The sequence below is a fragment of the Mirounga leonina genome, unplaced genomic scaffold (assembly GCF_011800145.1).
Source record: "Mirounga leonina isolate KUSES-001 unplaced genomic scaffold, KU_Mleo_1.0 Mir_150, whole genome shotgun sequence".
Taxonomy (NCBI): domain Eukaryota; kingdom Metazoa; phylum Chordata; class Mammalia; order Carnivora; family Phocidae; genus Mirounga; species Mirounga leonina.
This window is the reverse complement of record NW_023270374.1, coordinates 31,685,447-31,711,042: the sequence shown is the minus strand read 5'-3', so window position 1 is coordinate 31,711,042 and position 25,596 is coordinate 31,685,447. Positions and strand designations below refer to the sequence as shown.

General features: G+C 41.6%; 1 protein-coding gene across 2 annotated transcripts in view; it reads right to left on the bottom strand.

The window, feature by feature from the left end:
* Positions 1–23,933, bottom strand: part of TOP1 (DNA topoisomerase I) — an 89,219-nt gene extending 65,286 nt beyond the window's left edge. Inside the window, exons 1-2 of one of the 2 annotated variants that reach the window (XM_035006317.1) lie at positions 23,665–23,933; positions 23,318–23,342 (exon numbers count right to left, since the gene is read on the bottom strand). In XM_035006317.1, the coding sequence (XP_034862208.1) occupies positions 23,318–23,342; positions 23,665–23,697 (58 nt within the window). In that variant the 5' untranslated portion in view covers positions 23,698–23,933. The remainder of the gene's footprint in view (positions 1–23,317; positions 23,343–23,664) is intronic. The other variant, XM_035006318.1, reaches the window with a different exon arrangement.
* Positions 23,934–25,596: the final 1,663 nt, after the last annotated feature.

Genomic DNA, 25,596 nt, shown 5'->3' with positions numbered 1-25,596 from the left:
CCATGTGCCCCATGGGGCGCCTGGGTGGCTCAGTTGGTTAAGCGACTGCCTTCGGCTCAGGTCATGATCCTGGAATCCGGGAATCGAGTCCCGCATCGGGCTCCCTGCTTGGCAGGGAGTCTGCTTCTCCCTCTGACCCTCCTCCCTCTCATGCTCTCTGTCTCTCATTATAAATAAATAAAATCTTTAAAAAAAAAATAAATAAAGCCATGTGTCCCAAAAGCAGTTTCTTAAAAAAAAAAAAAAGATACAGATGCACTCCTACTTCTTGTAGCTTTAGAGTCCTAATCCTCAACTTAGAAGGGAAACAAAACACCTAGGAGTAAGAAACTTCAGTATCAAATAAATCCAGCAAAACTGAATCCAACTATTATAAAGTCCCTGAAGCTGGCCTAATCCCAGGCTCACAATGAAGCTGCAGGTTTGGAAACCAGGTACAGAGTCAGCTCCAAGTAGCCAAATCAGTGTCAAACCAGGCATAAGATGAAGAGTTCACTCCCCACTAGGGAAACCAGACACATATACACATTATATGAAAAAAGAAATCAAAACACTTTGTTAAATATGTTCAAGAATGGGGGCACCTGGGTGGCTCAGTTGGTTAAGCAGATGCTTTCAGCTCAGGTTGTGACCCTGGGGTCCTGGGATCAAGCCCTGCATCGGGCTCCCTGCTCAACGGGGAGTCTGCTTCTCCCTCTCCCTCTGCCCCTCTCCCCTGCTCATGCTCACTCACATGGTGCTCTCTCTCTCAAACAAATAAAATCTTTAAAAAATAAAAATATGTTCAAGAATGATGCAGTTAGCAAAAAAGATCATGCTATACCCTAATGCCAATTATAGACATTACAGAATAGCAGAGAATGCTGGAAAAGACTTCTGAAGGAAGCTGGAGGAAGCTTCACTCTGGTTCAACAGAGTGAAAAATACCTGATTCAAATCCTTGTTCACTTACTGTATGACCCTGGATAAAGTCACTTTAACTACTGGGTCTGTAAGAAGGCAGCACAGGTCAGTGATTTAGAGCTTCAAATCTCTGTTCATCAGCTTAGATACCTGTGACCTCAGGAAACTCACCTCTCCTACAGATGAAGAAACCTGGGCTCAGATTTAAGTGACCTTAAGGAATTTTCTTTCAAAAGGCAGTCAAAATCCTTGTGTATGGTTGTAATGGAATTCCTGGCTAATTTCCACAAAATTACAAACTGTCAATAAAGTACAACTATTACTGAACCCTCTTCATGATTAATTTACATAGAACTAAATCAAGTCTACCCAATCATTCTAAATAACTGAAGAGTTCAGGTTCTATACATGCATTTAAGGCAGCAACCATGCCAATTCACCTTGCCCAACAAGCCAATGACAAAAGGCTATCTGATTTTCTTACCTGTCTACAGATACAGGAAAGAAAAGCACTTACGAATAAGTGAAACTGGCTTGCTCTAACAATCCTATACCCAGAAGCGTAAAAAACCTATTTACAAGTTTTAAGGGATGCACTGATAACACCAGTTAACACCACCCCCATAGAAACATTTGCATTAGTTTAGCTGCAATCAAGGTGGCTAACAGTATTGCCAAGCCTCCTCTACTCAGGGTCTCTAATGCAATTGCTATTCAACCCCAGCATAAACATTTACACTTTGAGAATAGGCTATGGGATTGGCAAAGATTACTGATCATTTTATTAACTATTCCATGATCTTAAAGCATTGTGCCACTCCACCATTCTCCTAAACTATTAGAGTAATCAGATCAGGGCAGAAGAGAAGAATCTTCTGCTTACTTGTAAACAAAAGCAGAGATTTTTCTGGTATAAAAGAACTTTGTGCCATGATTTGAGCCAGACCTCATTTACAGTGATGACAAGTTTTAAGACCTAAAACAGCTGTATAAGATGATAGGCTCCTCCTCCAAAGATAGTCCCCAAGTGTATGAAGGATAGGGGTGAGGAATAGTTATCCACCAAAAGCTGCCTGCCTTCCCCAAGGAGGCAACTTTGTCAAAGATAACCTCTGCTCATCTCTGATACATAAATATACAACCACTGCATTAGGAAGGTGGGCACGGGAACCATTTGGGTAAAAGCGCTGAGTGAAGAAATTAATTTTCTAAAGAAGATATTCATCACCTGCTGCTCATTTATTAAATCAAGTTTACTGGGATAAATCCTTGCATCTTCTCCTTGCTCCGACTTTCAAACCCATGGATACCACATCCCCAGAAGCTAGAGTCTGAACAAAATCAACACTTCTACTTAATATTCTATACCCAGTTTGTTCTAACATTTTAAAGACTTTTTGTCTAGAACAGATAACAAGCTGGTTTTGGTGATAAAGACTGGCATCCGACAGTGTGGTCAGTATCAGGGGTGTGTGAACTCAATGCCAAACTAAAAGCAGTTAGGAAGCCTGAAAGCCCATCACTGGAAGGGAAACTGATTGAGGGGTGCAAGAATTCTACCCTTCCCTCTCCCCGACCACAGCTGTCTAAATTTGGACTTTATCAATTGTGATCAGTTTCAATCTAGGAAACTGTGATCCATCCTAATGGCGGCCGATTTCAATCTGTAGCCCACAGAAAAGTCCTTATCACTATTTTACAACGATTCTCAATAAGCACACTTCCAAAATGCCAGGTCATAGTTAATAGCCTTTCAAAGTAAGCAGGACAGATGGTGTTCTGGCTAAAAACTCAAAGAGCTCTGGAATTTAAAAGAAAAATGTTGGGAGGATTCAGCTCTAAAGAAAATCAAGAATAAGGGAAGAGACTAGTAACATTTCCAATTTTTAAAGTCAAAATTATCATTTGTTCTCCCCAATAAACAAGACCTAGTCACAGGGGCGCCTGGGTGGCTCAGTCATTAAGCATCTGCCTTCGGCTCAGGTCATGATGTCCTGGGATCGAGCCCTGCATCGGGCTCCCTGATCCATGGGAAGCCTGCTTCTCCCTCTCCCACTCCCCCTGCTTGTGATCCCTCTCTCGCTGTGTCTCTGTCAAATAAATAAATAAAATCTTAAAAAAAAAAAAAAGACCTCTTGTCACAGACAGACTCATTTATTATTGAAACTAATGGGGTTCCCCCATTAGGGACCTTGTACTCTCAAGCTGATAAAACAAAAACCAACTCCAGCTGAGAAGATGGGCTTCCTTAAGGAAGTTGGGGTTCACAATATTCATTCACTTGAATATTTATTGAGTGTCAACTCTGTGTCAGGCATTGTTCTAGGTGTGGGAATATAGCAGCGAACAATACCAAGTCTCTGCCCTCATAAAGTTCCATAAAGGGCATAACAAACACCCTAACCCTTCCCAACAGCAGCAGCTTAAATGAGTAACTGTGGAAAGGGAAGCAAAAGGGTGTCCCTAACAGCCCAAGTTTCCCTGAACTTGGCTCTGTGAAGTTCCAGAATCAGACTTGAATGTCGCAGCTGGAGAAGACCTTCATAATAGGTGACTGAGGCCAAGTAAAAGAAAGGGTCAAACTTAATCAAATGAAACCTGCCAATTATTTTGCAAATTGCTTGAGTCTCTCCCCTCAATTCAGTAAGTGGTAAAAACTTCAACATCAAAAACTTAGAAGTCCACTGCATTAGAAAAACAGAGTTGCTCAAAGATAGAAACCCAGTATTTTCAATTTTTTAAAATCAGCTCTGCAACACAACTTCAAATTTCTAAAAACTGTCACATTTTCCAAAGTGTCTACATGTTCAGAAGAAATGCTACAAATTGACTTAAAAACCCTGAAGAGAACCTACCTTGGTTCTTAAACATCAGCAACTCTGTGAGAGTAGTGACCAGACATTGTCTCTAAGGACCCTGTCATGAAAAGACAAAAATGAAGCAGCCAACTGGTTTGTTTTAGGTCTCAGTCCCACACACAAAAAAAGGGTTAAATAGTCAGAGGATGTTTTCTCTTCCAGTGGTCTACTTCCGCATTTAAATTTCTTGACTTCTTTTATGCTTTTACAACACTACAATTACCTTAATCTGTCTTTTCAGCCTCTTCCTGTCTATGCACCCTATTTTAACTTACTTTACAACCTTCTCTCCCATCCCACTCCTTCCATTATGCTCCTTAAATTCAAGTTCATCTTTCTCTCTTCCTCTGGTTCTCATTCCCAGGGACTAATTAATTACATTAAAATTTTTAAAAAGAACTCAGATTTCAGTGATGGGACCACCAAATTGTCTTCAAAAAAATGTATGTTACCTAATTAAATATAAGGTCTTCTGAGCTGTAGTTTGTAGACATAATTAGGGTCCAGAACAGGCTGCTCACTGTTATATTATTATGCCAGAACTGCACGACATATTTTTTTTTTAAGATTTTTTTTTTTTAATTTGACAAGAGAGAGACACAGTGAGAGAGGGAACACAAGCAGGGGGAGTGGGAGAGGGAGAAGCAGGCTTCCCGCCGAGCCAGGAGCCTGATGCGAGTCTCCATCCCAGGACCCTGGGATCATGACCTGAGCCGAAGGCAGACACTTAACTCCTCGGAGCAATTCTGAGTCTTTTATGCAGTGTCCTGATGGGGTCAGATAAGGTTTGTTTTCCAATCTGTAAAATGACCTCTAGTGACACCTACACTTCTAGTCAAAAGAATCCCAAGACCTTTAAAAATTGTTTTATTCAGGGGCGCCTGAGTGGCTCAGCTGGTTAAGCATCTGGCTCTTGGTTTCAGCTCCGGTCAAGATCTCGACATCATGGGACTGAGCCCTACATCAGGCTCCACCCTCAGCACGGAGTCGGAGTCAGCTTCAGCTTCTCTTTCCCTCTCCTTCCCCCTCTGCCCCTCCCCCTGCTCACAATCTCACTTTCATTCTTACAAAAAAATAAATAAAATCTTTTTTAAGATTTTGTTTTAGGGGTGCCTGGGTGGCTCAGTCGGTTATCAACTCTTGATTTCGGCTAGGGTCGTGATCTTGGGGGTCCTGAGATCGAGTCCTGTGTTGAGCCCCGCCTCAGGTTCTGGGCTCAGTGGGGAGTCTGCTTGAGGACTCTCCTCCTCTCCCTCTGCCCCTCCACAAATAAATAAAATCTTTAGAAAAAAAACTTGTTTTAGTTCAAAGTTAAAACAGATTATGGTAAAAAGAAAAAATTTAAATGCTTAAGACCAGTGGTTCTTAACTTTCCTGACACCTGGGACTTAGATCATCCCCATTTTTTTTTGATTACATGAAACTTTTTAATGCCTTTATGATAATAAACCGCCAGAAATAAGGGTGAAAGACTAACTAGAGATTAGAAGAAAAATGTGGAACAAATTTAACAAAGAGTTACTGTCTGTGCCAAAGAAACAGCTCCTACAAATCAATAAGGAAAAGATAAACAACTCGACAGAAAAATGGGCTCAGGACAGGAGTAGGCAATTTACAGAAAAATACATACAAATGGCCAAACGGCCAAGAAGCCAGTCATGAGGGATGTGCAAACCAAAAGGTGTCATAATTTTTAAACAAACCGATTTAAGAAACATGGAATCTGGTCATTGCCAGCACTGGCGAGGGCACGGGAAAGCACATACTTTCACAGATGCCTGGTAGGGTATAAACCGGTGAGGCCTCTTTGGAGGAATCTGTCAGAATATTTTAACACAAACTCTCCAGGTGACCATAATCTACATTGTCCAGAATCATATTTTGAAAAACTCTGCCTTGTTGTTTCTTGGTCCTCTGGGCAATAATTAATACCAAATACCAGCCACCTGCAATAATGGACATGCTACTGATTTTATTACCAATTTCTATTTCAGTTGGGTCTTCATTCCTTTAAAAGGCAGGCACAAGGTGCTGAGTCAGCCCCTGGGGACTTTATTTTGTACAGCTGAGAATCTTGACTCTACAACTGAGGAAGAAGAGAGGTTGTTTTCACCTGCTACTCTCACAGCCCCTGTTTGAGAGGAAGAAGGAAGAACTACATAAGGGGTAACACAGCTTAGGCAAGGAGTAGCGAGGTCAAGTTCTTTAGAATATAAATTTTCTTTGTTGTTGTTTGGACATCAGTGAGCAGAGCCATATTTTAGAGACAGGTAACTTGAGTCCAGCCAGTAGGACTCTGTTGGGAAGATAAGAAAAAAAATGGATTAAGACTCAATGAAACTACAAGCTCACAGTAAACTTTTGACATTTGGCTCATACATATTCCTCTGGGAGCAACGGGCTACCAAGTAATATGAAAAGAGTCTTGTGAGCTTCCTGTGACACATACAAGCACCACTCAGGTAAGCAACCGGCACTACTCACCAATCCAAGGGTCAGCAACATTCTTCTGTAAAGGGACAGGTAGTAAGTAGTTTAGGCTTTACAGCCCATTTGGATTTCTGCAGCAAGTACTCAACGGCCACTGAGCACAAAAGCAGCCACAGATCATATGTAAAGGAACAAGCATGGCTACACTGCAATAAAAATTTAGTTATGGACACTGAAATTTGAATTTCATATAACTTTCCTGTGTCATGAAATAACCGTTTTAAAACTGAGATATAATTGACATATAACATTAGTTTCTGGTGTATTTAATAACATTCTTTTTGAAACTAACAATGTACCCTGTGAAGACAGGTGCCTTTCTCCAGCTCAGTGTGTAAATGAAGAATATCCCCCCTGCTTTACCTTTACCTATGGCTCCTCTCTAATTCCAAAGCTTTCTCCTAAAAGATATTCACACTAAGCCCAGCTGCCACCATGCTCCTTCCATCAAAGAGCCCATGAATGGTCATTAATCAACATAATTTATAAGTAGTTAAAATCTACTCCTACTCTGCTTAACTAGATAAAGTAAATCGCATGAATGAATCCCCTGTAAAGGGGAGGCCAATGCTGAGCCCACTGCTATTTCTGCTTCTTAAGCAGCAAGCTAGTTAAATTTTTTATTTATCCCCCTTGAGGTGGGAACAACATCGTACTTGTTCACATACTGCTAACCAACTCTGATGAAATTCCTTTGTAAATAAGTAGACTTCAGAGATCCTTCTAAAACAAGGGGGTGGGAGGGTCTAGTTAATCCCTGGTTAACAAGAAGATCCTTTTTCTTGAGTACTCAGATAAAAGGAGGTTTTAATGATTTCTGGAATAACTGGCTCCAAGTACAAACTGAACTGCTAAAAAATAAATTACTCCGGGGTCTTTTTGACACAGGCAGGCAGACTTTCCTTAATAGGGAAAGGATTACACATTAGTTTAAATTTCAGCAGAGGGACACCTGGGTGGCTCAGTCGGTTAAGCATCTGCCTTCAGCTCAGGTCATGATCACAGGGTCCTGGGATCGAGTCCTGCATCAGGCTTGGGGAGCCGCTTCTCCCTCGGCCTGCCACTCCCCTTGTTTGCACTCTCTCGCTCTGACAAATAAATAAAATCTTAAAAAATAAATAAATAGGGATGCCTGGGTGGCTCAGTCGTTAAACGTCTGCCTTCGGCTCAGGTCATGATCTCAGAGTCCTGGGATCGAGGCCCACATCAGGCTCCCTGCTCAGCCGGGAGCCTGCTTCTCCCTCTCCCCCCTGCTTCTGCTTGTGTTCCCTCTCTCACTGTGTCTCTGTCAAATATATAAATAAAATCTTCAAATAAATAAATAAATAAATAAATTTCAACAGAGCCTACTATATTTGTTTGGTAAAGATCGACTGTAAATGAAGATGAGTGCTCTAAGAGCCTTCAGTCTGATACTACATGGGTAGCTCTGCTATAGCCCAGAATTCCCAGGAAGAATTGAGTCACCCAGGGTTCCCTTTACTTTGTTTTGTGTCACCTTTAAGAACTCAGGATGTGGCATCAGATAGGCCTAGATTAGTCTTCCAGCTCTGTGGTCTTCACACAAACTACACAGCCTTGAGTCTCAGTTTCTTCAAAAGTAAAGTGGAAATAGTAAATGTTCAAATATCTTCTATTTATTTCATCCCTAGTCCACTTCCTCTTCCCACCTCTAAAATAAATGACCATAATTTGAAGCTAAAGCTGGAGGAAAATGGATCTGTTCCTGGTGTTTAAGCAATTCACCCAAGTTGTTTCCTGAGACTTCAAATGTCCACTATGTCAGTGGTCCTCACAGTAGCCAAGGCTACAGTCCCATTTTGGGCCATGAGACTAATACTGTCTGGCTAACAGTGGACCAGAGTACTTATAAGTGAGATGCAGTCAACATTCACTATGAGCATGCAAATGAGAGGAAGACCCCAGGTAAGTTGTAGAAACTGAGTTCTGATCTGCTTTTACTGTAAGCCAATACTCTGGGTGAGTTAGCCTCTTGGATGCTGTTTGTTTGTGTATACAATTTTTTTTTTTTTAAGATTTTATTTATTTGACAGAGAGAGAGACACCGAGAGAGGGAACACAAGCAGGGGGAGTGGGAGAGGGAGAAGCAGGCTTCCTGCGGAGCAGAGAGCCCAATGCGAGGCTGGATCCCAGGATACTGGGATCATGACCTGAGCCAAATGCAGACGCTTAACGACTGAGCCACCCAGGCACCCCAAATCTCAATCATTTTAAAGGATAATGATCCATAAAGGTATATATAAATGTAAGTTAATCAGTTTTGTCAACTACAAAATAGACATGATTTATCTCATAGAGCTGCTGAGATAAAATGAGAATTTATTCAATCCAAAGGACCTTAAATGTTCACCACTGTGCAATACTGAAGGGGTCAAGTAAAATGGAGAACTGTCTAAACCTACACCTGCTCTTAAAAACACAACTGTGCATACCAGTCTTAAGTCCTCTTACCAGGTCATCCAGGATAAGGCAATGCAGATATAAAGAAGGAAGACTGTTATTCAGACTCACCAAATTCATACCTCTTTTAGATTTTTAAGTTCCAAGTAAAATCTAAACCTAAATCTCTCTGCTCTTATCTAAATTTTATCTAGAGCTGTGCTGTCCAATTATAGTAGCCACTAGCCACATGTAGCTACTTTTAAGTAAAATAAAAATTTTAAGTTCTTTGGTCACACTAGAAGGGTTCAACAGTCTTATTTGGCTAGCAGCTACCACATAGGACAGCAGAGATACAAAACATTTCCATCATGACAGAAGGTTCTATCAGGACAGCACTGACTGAAAAGCCTGGATGCAGGTCAACATCTTCCTTTCACTGGTGGGGACAGCATGAGGTACCATGTTGTATGATTCACTCTGGTCACAACTGGCAAAGCCAGGAGTAAGACTTCCCTTGTCCTGACTCTCCACCCCACCACCAACTCCCTTGCTGGAGGCCAGTCAAGGACCTTTTCCTTACATGGCAAGGCACTACGCTGTGTAATTCCTTAAGGCCGGCCAAAAGTTTCCTGGCTAAAATGGCCATCTCAAAAGCAGGCCACTTCTGCAGAGTCCCTGGAGAATCAGAGCCTAATGAGTGCTTCCCAGAGAACACTGCAACTAAGGTATTAGTCCACTGAGGTATAAGTCAAAGCTAGATAGAGCAATTATTTTAAGCATCAGAAGTATGGCAAACAAATCCCATTTAACGAACTCACCTTTGTTCTCTAAATATAAGACAAAGTTAGAATGTTTTACTCCTGCCTTTGAGAGTAATTAACCAGTTACAAAACCCTTAAAATGGGCATTTATATTTCATATACTCTTCTGCAAGTGAGTCATGTTTTCACAAGGACATCCCTGACTGAAAATGCTTCTTCTTTCCCAGGAGGCAGAATTTAAAAGGGAAAAGGACTTGTCTAACCTGAAAATGTACCTTCTCAGGCCAGCTCAATTAGGACAGGCCCATTCCTGCAGGCTTCTCCTCCTTTGCTTCTATTAAGTGAGCCCTTAATGCCTGGGAATAGTGAAAGTGACTATGAACTATGAACTATTCCTGTCTATGCTACATAGAAATCCAAAGCTCAGCCTAAGCTGCCCTTGTTTTCAGCAAGAGCATGGGCCTCAAAATGCCCCCAAGTCTACACCTTGTCTGGCCATACAGGAGTCAAAGATGTTGATGCACTGTTTCACGCATCCTATTACCAATTCAACTAAGGGGACCTCTTTGTCTAGAGTTATCACTACTGATGGTGCTTGAAATGCACAGGCCATTCTCTGAGCAAGTAGCTGGAGAGAGTAAGCCTGAACACACATATGTTCTTCAGAAACCTTTCTAGTACTACTCATTTAACAGGCTCCTTTTTATGCTCCATTTATGAATTATTCCAACTTCAAAACTGTAAGGAAGAATAAGTAATTGAACAAGTACTGAGGCCTAGCCATGGGCCTTGTAAAAAAACAAAAACAAAAACACAACAAAACAAGGAATACTGCTTAAGAGACTGCATTACTACAAAACTAGTTCTAGGTTTCATATGAATGTCAGGACTAAAGTACTGACCAGAAGCTTATTTTGATCAGTCTATTTATCTTATTCTTGTCAATTATTTGACCTTGCGGATGCAGTAGTACCAAATACTATTAGGTGCTCTTTTATATGAGTCTGAGATAGCTATTATCCCTCTACTTTTTCAGATGAGAAACTAGGATCAGGATTGTGACAGGGCCACCCAGCTAACCAAGTTTATCTAGCTCTAAAGTCTATATTGCAGTGGTAAGCAAGTGGACTTTTTGTCCATGGTCTTTCATTCCTACTAAAAATGTGAGGCTCAAAAAAAAATTAAAATTAAAAAATAAAATAAAAATGTGAGGCTCAACAGGAAAAGATGAACTTCAAATCTTACCTTATTCCACTGGTTCTGAAACTTTAGTGTGCATCACATCACCTGGTTGACTTGCCCCCAGTTGACCTAGCCGACTAAGCCCCCACACTCCCAGAGTTTGGGCCAGCAGGTACGGATGAGCCCAAGAATTTGCATTTCCAACAAGTTCTCAGACAATGCTGATCAGGAAAACACACTTTAAGAACCACTGCTCCATTCAAATCCTCCCATGTCAATCAGTGCCATCAGTAGCTAAAGACCCCTAAATTTAATCTAAAGGTAGTGAATGCCATAGTTAATAAGATCTTCAGCATGCCACTAAACTGTGCCAATACCTCCACTTACCTTCTAATGCTCTGCCTTAACCATTCTAGGGATATCAGTATGAAAAAACCTCTTGCTCTTTGTGCTCTGCTTAGTCACCCAATCCTAAAAGATGACATCAGGATCAAATAATGGCTTGTTAAACATGAAGGAGAAAGGATTAGGATTCTGATGAGATACATAATAAAAGAGCTGCAAAAGCAGTTAACTATCTCTAGTATTTAGGTAAATGCTCATTGAAAGACAGAAGATATTGAGAATAAATATCAAGCTTCTATAAACATATTCTGAAAAACACTGTTCTGGTCCTTCAAAAACAAAACCAACCATAAATTTAATATTTTAACCAACGGAGTACCTTAACCAAACGAAGCAAAACACACATCTTAGTCAAGTAAGATAGTAAAGTCCAGATGGATCAATTTCTCCAAAGATAATTCATGGTCAGCTGTACTAATCTGAATCATTCAGGATTGTTAAATAAATATTTAAAAATGCAGATTTCTGGGGCAGCTGGGTGGCTCAGTCGGTTGAGTGTCCGACTCTTGATTTTGGCTCAGGTCATGATATCAGATCTTTCTTAAAAAGAAAGAAAGAGAGGGAGAAAGAAAGAAAAAAAGGAAGAAAGAAAACTTAGTAAAAAGCTCTCACTTTTTCTCACTTGATTTTCAACCAGCTAATGAGCTAGAAGAGAGAAGGGTTCCCATTTCACAATTTAAACATTTGTTGAAAGCATCTGTACTATCCATACAGGATGAGATAGTGTTCTTTTACACTTCCTAGTAAATAAGCAAAACATGTAAATTTCTCCAGTCCAGAATGAAAAATTAGAAGAAGAGGACAAGAAAAGCTCAAAGCCAGAGAAAAGTGGTTGCTTCTGACTTGGGATTAAGTGGTAATCACAGACAGACTTCAGGAAAATGGAAGGGGGATATCCATTAACTATGCCTTCAATATGGAAATAGGCTCTGAGATGTTGCTAATCCTAAAGGAGTTTACAATACTTCGTGCCTTCCTAAATAGGTAGAAAGATGGAGAAGTACCAGGCATACTTATCCAAACTGTACCAAATTCTAAAGACTAAGAGTATTCCAGAGTAAAAAGGAATACTTGAACAGAACAAAACAGGACTATAGACTTGCAGGAGAAGAATACACACTGAACTTTATTTCTGGGAAATAGAGTTGCTGCAGAAGGACCTTTTTTTATTTTTAATCAAGTTTTCAATAAGTGTACTTCACAAAACTATCTTCTCTTTTGTACAATAGCACCTACTGGCATGCATATTTACGTATGTGCCATCAATATGGATTCTGCTTAATATTCTGATAGTCTTGTACCAACATTTCCACTGTTTTCAGTCACTTATGGACCCAAATGGATCATATTGTACTGTAACTTTAAGCTATTGCCCTAAAAACTTGAGCTCAATACAAACACTATCTGACACCTAAATTCCACAGATTAGCTCCAGTCCTAAAGAAGTTCTATAGTATTTTCAGGGCTGTAAGAGGAAAAATTTTAGCTTCTTGTTTTCCCAACTAGAATCCAATTTTCTACAGAGCAAACAAGCATATTTCTGCTAATAGACAACTTTCCTGACATTCTGAGATTAGGAAGGTGTTAACATTTGTAAAGGACTATAAAGTTCCGCTGAAGTGCCTATTTTTCTATCACACTGCATTCAAGGGAGAAAGGTGATCTGATTTTTTTAGGGGAAAAAAAGTAGTAATTATGGTCAAACCACCACCAGCTGAACATGCACAAAGGGCACTAACCCGGAGACCTCTCAGAGCTGAGAGGGAAGGGTGTCTGGCCTGGAAGTGTAACAAGCCAGCAGTTACAAAGACTAGACAACTTATGTTCCTCCTCCCTGCTGTTGTTTTCTTTCCTGGCTAACTGGAACCAGGAAAAATTAAGAAGTAGATCCTGACGGGGCGCCTGGGTGGCTCAGTCAGTTAAGCGTCTGCCTTCGGCTCAGGTCATGATCTCAGGGTCCTGGGACTGAGCCCTGCATCGGGCTCCCTGCTCAGCAGGGAGCCTGCTTCTCCCTCTCCCTCTGCCTGCTACTCTGCCTACTTGTGATTCCACTCTCTCTCTCTGTCAAATAAATAAATAAAATCTCTCTAAAAAAAAAAAAAAGTAGATCCTGAGGTATGATCAATTCCCTGACAGACTCTTGTTTCTTCATTTCTGATGTTAAACAGCAAGAACTAGTGACATTGCATTCATTCATGTGAAAATGCACTGATTATAAGAATAAGGCACGTTCAGTCTAATATTAGTTTCGATTACTTTTCCATATTCAAATCACTATAAGTAATACCACTACATACTCTGAAGCTTTCTCTGAGAAGTTTAAGAGCTTTCATATCAAGACACTTCATGGATTGGAAGCAGTAACAACAGTAGCATATTTAAACTGCTCCACAAAATTAGTTTCCCAGGATTTTAAGTACTGAGCCTAATCTCTAAGATTTTAGTTCTTCAAATTTATGAAGATGGTGATTTTACACTCTTTATTTCAGGCAATTCAGTTCAAGGATTTAAACCATTTCAAGCAAATACTTGAATTAGCTACTGTCACATGATTTCTCGGACAGAATGTGAACATTTCTAGTGACTGACAAATCTACCTGTTCAGGAAAACCTGAAAACTACTTTTCTAAACCTCATGTAATACTGCTGTCTGATACAGAAAGATAACGGGAAATACACAGAACTTTAAACTTCTATTCCAGGTGAAATGATTTAATGAGCTTACAGGTATCCTAAAAAAAATTTTTTTCTAGAACAATTAGGAATTTGGACATCTTTGGAACTGAAATAAGGTACTAGGTTTCCAATTTTTGCAAGGAGAAAAAAAAAAAACCCTTTTAGATTGGGAATAAATGGAGATGTCACTCTTCCACTGATAGTAAAGTATTAACTGCCAGAAAGTACCTTCCATCCCTATTCAACCTGGTGTATCAGGAGCCTCTGTACTGAGGCCCCATGAAAAATATGGAATCTCAACAGAGGAAGTGAGTGTACAGACCTACAAGTACTAACTTCAAAATGTTCATTGTGGGAACAATATGGATTTGTCTGGTTCATCTGTATTTAGTCGTTACTGGTATTTACTTTCTCAATGTTTGAATGAATAAATATGGCAGCTTAAATTTTCCATTTACAATTAAATCTGAAATTTTTAGTTTCCTGAGTAGATCTACAAATATTGCACCATCCCAAGCGCAAAGGGGGAAGTCTTACCTGTCCTGAGCCTAGCCTGTCCCGATCCACAGCAACAGTATCATATTCAAGGCTCCCTAGTGACCCTCTCCCTTGGGTAAAATCTCACAATATCCAAATTCAAAAATTAAAGTTGTTCCCTTTGTACAAAAGACTAAAAAAGCTGGGCACCTGGGTGGCTCAGTCAGTTAAGCATCTGCCTTCAACTCAGGTCATGATCCCAGGGTCCTGGGATAGAGCCCATATCGGGTTCCCTGCTGAGCGGGGAGCCTGCTTCTCCCTCTCCCTCTGCTCCCCCTGCGTGTGCTCTCTGTCAAATAAATTAAAAAAAAAAAAAGACTAAAAAAGCAATCTCTGAAAAAGGTTTGGGTTTGTTTTTTTGTGTTTTTTTTAAGGATTGGCAAGGAACTAAAAATTCTGTACTAAGCTTCACCTTTCCTACAGTGATCCTCACATGCTCTTTAATCCTCAATCTTGTGAGTTAAGTATTAAACCTAGTTTACAGGTAAAGATCTAAGGCTTGGAGATGAACTTCTTGCTATTGAGCAGAAGTACAAGAACTCAAATTCAAATCCCCTTGACTCAATCTCTGTCCTTTCCACTCTACCATGGTTGATCTGGCCAGGACACACACAATTTGGCCGGGACACACACAGACACACAGACACACACACAGGACCATTCACATTCTGAATCAGAGAAAAAAGAGAAGAAAGAGGCCCAAACTTTGAAGACTTTAAATTCAATTTTGGACATTCTCACACACTGAGGGCAATATAGCCATGCAGTATTAATATTCACTTTCCCACAAGATATTTTTCTCCATATACTTTATGAACCATATGTTCCTGAGATGTTTATCTTTGAAAACTCATCCACCTGGTTTAATCTAACGGACATTAGTAAACATAACCCGCAAATGATTTTGGTTTAAGTAGCACTCAGCATTAGCTAGACTTATGAGCCATTGAAATTTCTGCTTACTAGATAAATTTTTTCGTGAAATCTCCCAAATGCCTATACTCATGCATAACTGTTAAAATGGAGTTTCCGACTTAAATTCTCATTCCTAAGCTTTATTATTTAAAGCATGCTTTTTTAAAAGATTTTATTTATTTATCTGACAGAGAGACAGCCAGAGAGGAAACACAAGCAGGGGGAGTGGGAGAGCGAGAAGCAGGCTTCCTGCTGAGCAGGGAGCCTGATGCGGGGCTCGATCTCAGGACCCTGGGATCATGACCTCAGCCGAAGGCAGAACCAGTATTCTGCTCACAAACCTTTATAAATCTGGGCATTCATTAAATAGATGCCTATTTAAGGCATTCTTGTTGCCAAGAATTACTATTTCACAGAATACAAGTTGGTCCCTTTAAGCAATATATGACTAAATGAAAAATTAAGGTAACTCTCAGATGCTTTGAGTCTTCTCAGTTTAAAAATGTTTTGGAGGGAAAAAATAAAAATAAAAATGTCTTAGGGGGAGAAATAAAATAGTGGCCTTTGAAAAAACATGCTGACACAAGACATACTGAGTTCTGTCATTTAAAAAAAAATCACGAATAGTGAATTCGGCATTTCACTTACTAACTGCATCTAATAAAGATAAAGGTCTGGGTAACCTTTTTTAAATTGAGATAGAATTGACATGTAAGTTCTGGGTATCTTTAAGAGAAAATCCATAGTTCTATTAAAGGGCTGAGAAATTAGCCACAGCAATATAGTTTCTTCATTTCTAAGCCCATCCCCTCTGAAAAAGAAGTTTTCAGCAATGACAATCTTGCCTTATTCTTATTCTTAGAAAAGGAGGAACCAGATAGACATTTGGCTCCTACTTAGCCCAAACCGAGATACACCACCTTTCATTTTATAGTGGTTGCTTAATAATCAGAAGAGATCAGTGTAGGCTGTGAAGTTCAGTGAGGTAAAGACTCAACCAACTCTAGTTATATGCTACTGTTCACTGTGTAAATGTCAGAAGATTTAAAAGGTTATCAGGGAATACCAGTGAAGGAAGGAGTCACCAACATCAGTACCTGAAACCTAACATTCAAAATAAAGATCCACTACAGAATAGATGCTGTATGACCGAAGTTTAAATTTTAAAATGTGAGCGAAGAGGCTCTCTATATACTTATTTAAATCTCAATAGTTTGTGAAACATAGAAATATCATCCCTATCTATATATGACAAAACAAGGTTTGGCAGCCAGGGTTAAGTTTCATACTAAGAATAGGGACTTATTTAGATTTCTCTACTCGAATTTTCTACTTTACCCTAGCTGCTCAAGAACGTTATCTCCCCACAGCCTCCCTCTTCATCACTTATACCCTTTATTATCAATCTGGTTCCAGCCTTAACACCAAAGCATCTCTTTAATACCTAGCTCTCCAGATGCAAGGGGTCTAAACTATCTTTACCAGCACATAATTAAGGGCAGGCTGTGAAGCTTACCAATTACAGTCTGGGATTTCTGGAATCTAGACCAGGCAGTATGCTACCAAAAAGGGAAGCTGAGAAGGTGTAAAAGGCCAAGTTTTCCTTTCTTGGTCACAGGTTCTCCCATGAACCTATGCAATCTGTACTATTCCCATTAAATTCAGATTTAATGAATACAAAAATGTGATGTCTACTAAGCTCTCAAAATTTGTTCCTTTCCTCCTACTTCCCCTTCTACTCCATAGCAAGAGCTCAGATAACAGACTACAAATGAAGAGGCTACCTTATAGGAGTTGGGTAAAGTAAGAGGTCTTAGCCAATGAGATCCCCTAATTTACTGATCCTGAAACCTGCTAGGTTTAAGTCTTCTGTCCAACCAGTATTCTGCTCACAAACCTTTATAAATCTGGGCATTCATATATGGCAACAAAATTAAAATCTGGGCTTTTACGAAGGGGCAAAGGGTGCATTTCTCGTGTACTCTAGTGTAGGACTAACCTTAAACTTAAAACATTTTTGGGGGGTGGGTAAACTCCAAACTGCCAAGGATATCTCCTTCAAGAAAGATCCCAGGCATCTATCTTTGCTAGGCTGTGCTAAGAAAAATACAAAGAAATACTGAGTCCAAGAGTTGGCAGATTTTTGTTCTTAAAACATAGGAAGATGTCAGAATACCCAGGGATCTATGAAACTTGTTCTCAACAACAAAGACAAGAGAATTAAAGTCCCCAATAATGCTGATTGCTTTAACACCTTTTATTGGAGCCTATCTAGGTGTACCTCAGGAATGCTAATGAATGGAGTTCTTTGGGTCCTTAAATCCACAGAAACAAAGTTAACTTCAAAGGCTCAGTGAGGAATTAACAGCCTGGTAGAGATGCACCTCTACCCTAAATCTAATGGAGAGAGCATGAGGGATATGTAAATAAAAATATCTACTATAAATTTCAGAAAAATTCTCAAGAACAATACACAAAGGTAAAGGTGGCAGGGAGACAACTGAATGGATATAAAAACTTAAGCCAACAAATTGAAAATGAGTACTGTCCAAAAAAGAAATTTAAAACTTAAGTTGCCTCTCTCCCTTAGTTTCTTTCTCTACTAAAATTTAGAGACATAAATGACAGATAAAGGGTTCTAGCTTGATGGTACTACTTGAGATAATCAGTAAAATCACTTCTCTCCCAGTATGAAAAATACTTAAGACTCTTTCTTGGACATACAGAATAAAAATTATGTTAAACAATATCTATTTGCTGTTATGTCAGCATACTGTCATTTCCTATAGCCCTACCAAAAATACCATTAATATCTAACATATTTTACAAGCTTTTTCCCACTTAATAATAAAGCCTAGGCTACCAAGACACCTGCCCTCCCTCCCCCCAATCTTTATCCCCCTCCACAGCACCCAAGCACTGGTGCTATCAATACAGAGCATAAGACACACACCTAGATAGGCAGGTTGTGGGGGAAGGGCAGGGGCTGGTAAAACGTTAATTATTCCTTGCCTCGTTAGATTTCCTACATCAGTGACTGGCCTGCAGCCACAGGGATGGAAAGCTGATCTCAAACTTCATTTACAAGGCATGGAAATACAGAGAAAAGACTTGTTCCAAGTATTATTACTCAAAGTTTAAACACAATCTGGAAGCTTCCTTTAAACACAATACCTCATTCACTTCTTAAAGGCCAGTTAGGAACTTCTCCCATCCCAACCTTTTTACCTTAAGAAGCCATAGTCTCAACAGTTTGCCGAAACACCCTTATTATGCAAAGTTATTGGTTCAAAATAATTAAGGAGCAGATTATCTAAACCACAGGACACAGAAAAGTCACTCAACTGACTCTCCCACAAAGAAATGCAATGAATTAACTATATTTTACCATTCTTTCAAGGTTTTTTTTTTAAAACCTTAGGGTCCCAAATCAAATATTCATTTAAAGCCTCATTCAAAAGTAAACAATTACATTTGAATTCATTTTTCCAAATAAAGCTAGAACTTTACTGGAGTTCAACATAGTTTCATATGGGAAGTATGAATTCCCTCACAAAAACACACTTCTGGGGAAAGAACTTTGGGTTTGAAGAAAATTAGTTTTATTTTGCACTGCAAGTATGACAAATGTCGTTAAAGATCCATAACATACCCAAATAATATGAAATAACACACAATCTCATAATCTGAAGCCTCTTAAAATGAAATCTATCCATAAAATACAATAGAATCATTTCCCATATCCTCAGCAGTAGAGGATAACTGTTACTATAATTAATATACCACACAAAGCTTTCTCAAACATATTTACATATTTAAGAGGCTGACAGTTTTTGCACCCCCCCCCCCATGCTGAAAACAAACAAAAAATCCCAATGGCCTAATTTTGGAATGTAATTTTTAAGACATGTTAAGAATCCCTGGCTCTTGTATATTGTATAAATGGATACCAATTCACTAAGACCCAGAACAAATTAATGAATCACTCTTTCAAACTCTCACAATTCCTCATTTTTATGCTGTTAAAGAAAAAAGCCAGACCTTTTTTTTTTTTTTTTTTTTTTTTGCTGCTATTGATTAAAATGAGATTTGGGGACTGATTCTGGATTTCTGTTTTCCATTTTATCTACTTACCAAAGACAAGTATGAGTTGGAGACCTCAATATTACCTAGTTTTCACCTTTCAAACTATGAGGTATTTCGGATTCCTTTAATAACCCCTGGATATTCTAGTTTTACCAGAAACATCAGAATCTAAAATTTGTTTGGGAGTTCTGATATGCTAGCAATCTAAAAAGCCCATGTTGACAAACAGCTTTGTTTCATGTCTAAGTGTAGTATAAAGACTCCACAGCAGTCACTAATTCCGAAAAGGTGCTCTAAGGAGTTTGGTTGTAGAAGGAAAGAAAACACCAGGGCCCGATGCCTAAGTGTTTCTGGATTGAGCAGGAAGATGTGCCAGATTTCATTTGAAGGTGCCATCAGTTTGCAGTTTTAAAAATGTGATGGGAATTTCCAGATAGCCACATCATCAGTCTTTCCACCCCCCACCTTAACCTGCAACTAACACACAGAAATACAACTATCTGTTAGCATCAGAGACTATTTATATTTAATTCCTCCATACAATCTGAATCCATGAAGCTAAGCAGAATCAACACCAAACATGACGTCCAACTATGATCCCATAACATTACTTAGACTAACTAATCACTAATTGAATCAAGCCTTATACTTTGCTCATCGCAGGGAGGGAGGAACCCCACAAATCCAGAGTAGACAGGCAAAAACTCCAAGTCCTTGAAAGAGCAGAAGGAAGGATCACTAAACCCCAATGTGACGTTACCTTTATCAACGCTACAGATAGCTCGGCAGTCTGCACGGTATGTAATGACTTAGCCCCACTAGTTAGTGCTACCAACACTTAGAAAGAAAAGAGGTAGGTGAAAGATTATGGTTTCTGCTCCTGAAACGCCCAGTTCACGTCAGTATTTTAAATATAAACGCACTTCACAAATTAACAGATTTTCTCAGCAGTTGAGAATGGGCCAGAACATTGTAAATTCCAAACGAAGAGCAACAGTTTTAACTATTGTAAAGAATGAGCTCCAAAGGACAAAAAGTCTTTTAGATCTTAAGGGATGAGGGCAGGTAGAATGAGGGATGTTTGTATATATGAACTTGCACAGTTACTCTGTAAGTTGGGTTAAGTCCACTTAAGATCATGCTTAAGCAAACTCTTCTTAATACAAAGATCAATAATGACATGTCTGAGTATAATTTAACACTGATTTTTATTTTTTAAAAACTGTCTTTCATAATTACATAAATCAATCACTAGTTAACAGGGTATTACTTAAGAGAGCAAGCACACAGTTACTAACACTACATCTTTCTTCTAGACAGTATTTACAAAGATAATTACTCCAGTGTCAGACACTTAGGATGGTGGGGAGGCAGTTAAAAGTGCTTTTCTCTTGAAGGAGCAGGTTTAGTTAAAAAGTAAGCAAATGACAAACTATCAAATCCTTCCCTCCCACATTTATAAGCTCTGTAAGAAAGTAGAGATGTGCAGCTTTTAATTTTGTCATACTGCAATCATATATATAGCATACTGGCTAAGCTTGGGAGCTTTGGAATGCCAAACTCACCTGCCCACAAGCAAGCTAGTAAACATACCTAAGTCTCAGTCTCCTCATCTATAAAATAGAGATAATAGTACTTAACTCATAGGGTCCTTCCAAGGATTAAATCAAATTAGATGATCCACGGAAAGACCGGAGATTTGTGCCAGGCAGACACTAAGCATTCAATAAATATTAACAATTACAAGTGATCACATTCTAAAAGTCAATATACTCAGTTTACTTCGGTTTCTATAAAAATGGCATTAAAGATCAATAATTTACCCAGCCAACAATCATCACATACTCAATAATTCCTTTGCATAATTTAAGTGAGAACCATGGAGATTAACTTTCTGAAGAGAAAGGACTAAACTTTGTTTCACTACTAAATACACCATATACTAAGCCCAATCTTAAAGTCAAAAGAACACTTTTCCTGTTACGCTCCTACCTTCCTCCAAGAGAGGTCAAAAGGACTCTACATCCTCATCTGCCACATCCTTTCTTTGCTCCCACATCCCCAAGAAACATCTGTACTTGGGGCACCAGGGTGGCTCAGTCATTAGGCATCTGCCTTCGGCTCCGGTCATGGTCCCAGGGTCCTGGGATTGAGCCCAGCGTTGGGCTCCCTGCTCAGTGTGAGGCCTGCTTCTCCCTCTCCCACTCCTCCTGCTTGTGTTCCCTATCTCCCTGTGTCTCCCTCTGTCAAATAAATAAATAAAATCTTAAAAAAAAAAAAAAAAGAAAGAAACATCTATACTCTTTGCAGCTTTCTCAACTGCAGGGGATTCATCACCTTTTTAAAATCCTGATAGGTTACCTAAACATAGTTAAGAAATACTCCAACTCCTGACACTCAGCACCTAGTCTTGCACAACACTCGGCTCAGAAGTCACCTCCTTTGAGAAATTTCCCCACCCGCAGACAAAATTAAGTCCCCTAATTTCTCAAAGCATTTTGGGTATACATACACCTCATCACCTACCTTATAATTAACTAATTATGTCTCTCCCAAGGACTAGACTAAAGGCAAGAAGCATTGTGACCAAAGGTTCAGCTCTAGCACGACGCAATGTTTTGGCACTTATTAGGTGCTCAAGAAGTGCTACACTTTAACCACAATCCTTCCTTGCAGAGAGTCACATCTCTTGTTAGATGCCCACTACAACTCTGAACATAAGGCTGCTCTCAGTAGAGCAGGCTAACACGACGGACTGCTGATTACAACATCAGAAAACCTACTCATCAGCTTCTCCCATTGGAGAGGTTCCCGGAACCCGAACTCAACTGAGCAGGATTATGTACCATCAGAATCAGTGGGAATTCCCAGCACGCTACAGAGGGTACCTTCTCCTTCAATAAGACTGTTGAAAAGCCCACAGGGTGAGCTTTTTATTGGGGGACTCTTCATTGAATGACTGAAGTGGAAATACTCAAAGAATAAATGCCTTGATTTGGCCGATAAGGGGTCAAAAACATAAAGATCTGGGAAAAGCAACCTAGCTCTTGACTCCTGAAGAACAGCGGCTTCTGAAAAAGAACAGGAAACAGGGGTGGGTGCTGGCTACTCTTTGTTTCAATAAATAAAATCTTTTTTTTCTTCCCCACAGCCCAAAAGCAAAGGCCAATGCATCAGGGTCCAGATGAGATGCTCAACAACCTTTCCTCCTGACAAGTACACTAAACTGCGGTTCTAAAAAAACCAAAAACACTGCATTAGGAACCTCAGCCACCATGAAAAGTTCTAGTCAGGAATACTTTAATTTTTTTTAAAAAATCTATATGCCCGAATCCAACATTTACATTGGATGGCCCACAGAGGACCTGCAAACTTTCTGAAGGGAAGTACTGCTACTACCTTCGCAAAGAACACAACTTGGGAAAAACAACCTCAAAATATGATAAACTCCACAAAGGGTGGCTTTAGTTTTAGAACCGTAATTCCCATCGTAAACATCTTACACCCCCACCCCCACCCCAAATCAACAGTTGCCGAAGGGTATCTTTCATTCTGGAAACGGAAAAGGAAACAAGCAAGAAGCAGAAAGGGAATAACCCCCAAAATAAAGTTCTCCTTTGAAAAAATAGTAACAATTCAGTCTCCCACCCTTCCCTCTCTGGTGAGGTCTGTGATTTCTACGGCTTTGCTCTGCAGAAAGCTCTTTCTGGGCTGCTCAAGGAAAGAGCCGAGGGAGGGAGAGAGACACAGGCACAGAAAGGAGAGGAGAGAGAAAAAGAAAATGGCGCAGAGACTAAGTCCCGACTGTCGACAAGGCGACTTTCCCGGGAGGAATCCGGGCCAGGAAAGGCTGCCCGAAGCCCCGCGGCGGGCGACGCCGGGTCTCCGTTGCCCCCTCTTGGGAGGGCCGCGGTCTGGGGGGGCTGGGGTCCCCGGAAAGGGGCTCCAGAGGCGGCCCGATGGGAACAATGGGGCCGGTGAGCGAGGAGCCGGGACTTAGTCTCTGGGACGCCATGTCTGTCCTCTGCCCGGCTCCGGCCGGGCGCGGGGTAGGCGGCCGGCAGCCGGGGGACCCGGGGTCGGGGCGGGGGGCACACTCACCATTCAATCGGAAATCCGCTTCAATCTGGAGAGAGAAAAGGAGGGAATATGAACAAACAGGCTGCTTTCACCCCGCGGGAGGCGAGCGCGCGGGGCCGGGGGCCTAGCCCACCCTGCGCCCCCGGGATAAGGGGGCCCCGGGAACGGCCATAAGGGGCAACCATCCGCCCAATCTGTAACTTCGAGGCATTCGCCCGAGGCCTAGCGCGCCCAGCTCCGCCGCCCGGCCGCCCCTGGCCGGGGGCTCCGGCCTGTCAAAGCGGCCGGGCTGGGGCCGGGGCCGGGGCCTGCGCCGGGGGTCGCGGAGGGCCGGGGCGGGGAGCCGGGAGGACCCGGCCGAGCCGTACCTGGGAATCGTTGTGGAGATGGTCCCCACTCATGTCGGCCGGAGCGGCGAGTGCGGCTGGCGGCGAGGGGCGCCGAGGAGACGCAGACGGTCGGGACCGGCCTGTGCGGGCGGACGGGGGCTCCGGGAGGCTCCCGGAGGCGTGGGTATGCGGCGGCGGCTGCGGGCCTGAGACTCCCGGAGCGGCTGAGACGGCGACAGCGGCGGCGACGCTGACTGCCGGGCGGGCGGCGAGAGCGGACCCCAGCAGTTGTGTAACAGCCTAAGTTCGTATTTCGGCTCACTGCGCCTGCGCGGCCGCTTTTAAACGAGACGTCGCCGACGTCAGAGACTCGCGGAAAGAGGCTGAGGGTTGCGAGGCCCGCCCCCCTCACGCTTTCAAAGGCGGTCCCCACTTTGCATCGCAAGCCCCGCCCCCTAGCCCAAGGGCGCCGCTGTGATTTGCATAAGGAGCCGACTCCTCCCACGGCCGCCCACCCAGAACAACCTTTCCTTCCTCTCCCGGCGCCTTTTCTCGGAACCCCGTACTCCGCTGCGAAGCAGTGCGCAGGCGCAACCCATACACCGCCCCCGGACCCCGGCCGGCAGCGCGGCCACGTGGTGGGCCTTTAAAGGCCGCGGCGGGACCGCGGCAGCCCTGGGCGGAGTTGCTGTCCTGCTTCCCTACTCTTTGCAGCTGAACATACCTTGGCCGCACGGGCCCCAGACCTTTCACCAGCTCCTCTTCGCTCCCTAACCGGTCCCCGAAGCCGCCTGGAGGCAGGAGGTCCCTCCCTAGTCTTTGTCCAGGCCTTCCAACATTCTGCATTATTTCACTCCACTTCTTAAATTTTACTTTAATTTTTTAACCAACCAAAAGTCTGGTTTAGCTCCAGTTTTCAGCCGGGTAAACATAGTCCTGGGTCGCAAGAGCCCTAATTTCATTGGTTCATTCCACAAACATTGAGCATCTACCGTGAGCCAGGAATCGTGCTGAAAAAGGGGGTGATGCAAAGGGCCAAAGGGAATGGGACCTCTGGGTAAACAGGACCTGGCTCTGTCCATTGCTGTATCCCTAGCACACTATAGGGCAGAAGTGAGATGAACAGGACAAAGACCTGCCGTTTATGGAGCACCTACTGTGTTCTCTACTCTGAATCCACAGGATAGCTCTGCGGGGCTATTTTATTAAACTGTGTCAGGGATAAGTGACCTACAACCTCCTGTCTGACATCTACATTTGGATACCTCACAAGCTTCTCCAGGGCTGAACTCGCCATCTTCTTCCACCTAGCTAGAAAAGCTCCACCCTGGACATCTTCCTCCTTCCTTTCTCATTAGTCCAGCTGATTGCATCTCTTAAACCCATCTACCTCTTCTGCCCACGCATCTGTCAAAATCTGCGTTATCTCTTGCTTGGATTATCATAATACACTCCTAACAAGGGTCCCTCTTTCCACTCTGGCCTTCTCACAAGCTGCTAGCCAACAGTAGCCAAAGTGAATTTTTCAAAGTGCAGATCTAACTTACCCCTTCCCACAGTACTTCCCATCACTGTGGTATAAAGCTCAGAATTCTTCAAGTAGCCGCCAGGGCCCTGCTACATAACCTGCTTCATTCAAGTGTGACTTTTGTGAATTTTGCCATATCTATTAACCACTTCCACTATTTTACTTAATATTTTAATTGATCCCCTTCTTTACTTAGCTTCCTCCTAAGTAATAATATCTATGAAATAATAATGTCTATGATATCATTTACAGATAAATACAAAAAGTGCCCATCCATGGACCCTTGAAATCATCTCTTATCGCATCTAGTGGTGAGCACTTTGGGGTTCATTCTTGTGAATGCTTCAAAGTTCAACCTTAATATCACTTTCTCAAAGTGATCCCCCCTCCCACATTCTCTGACTCCCTCTTTCCTCACCCAGATCAAGTGCCCCTCATAGAGT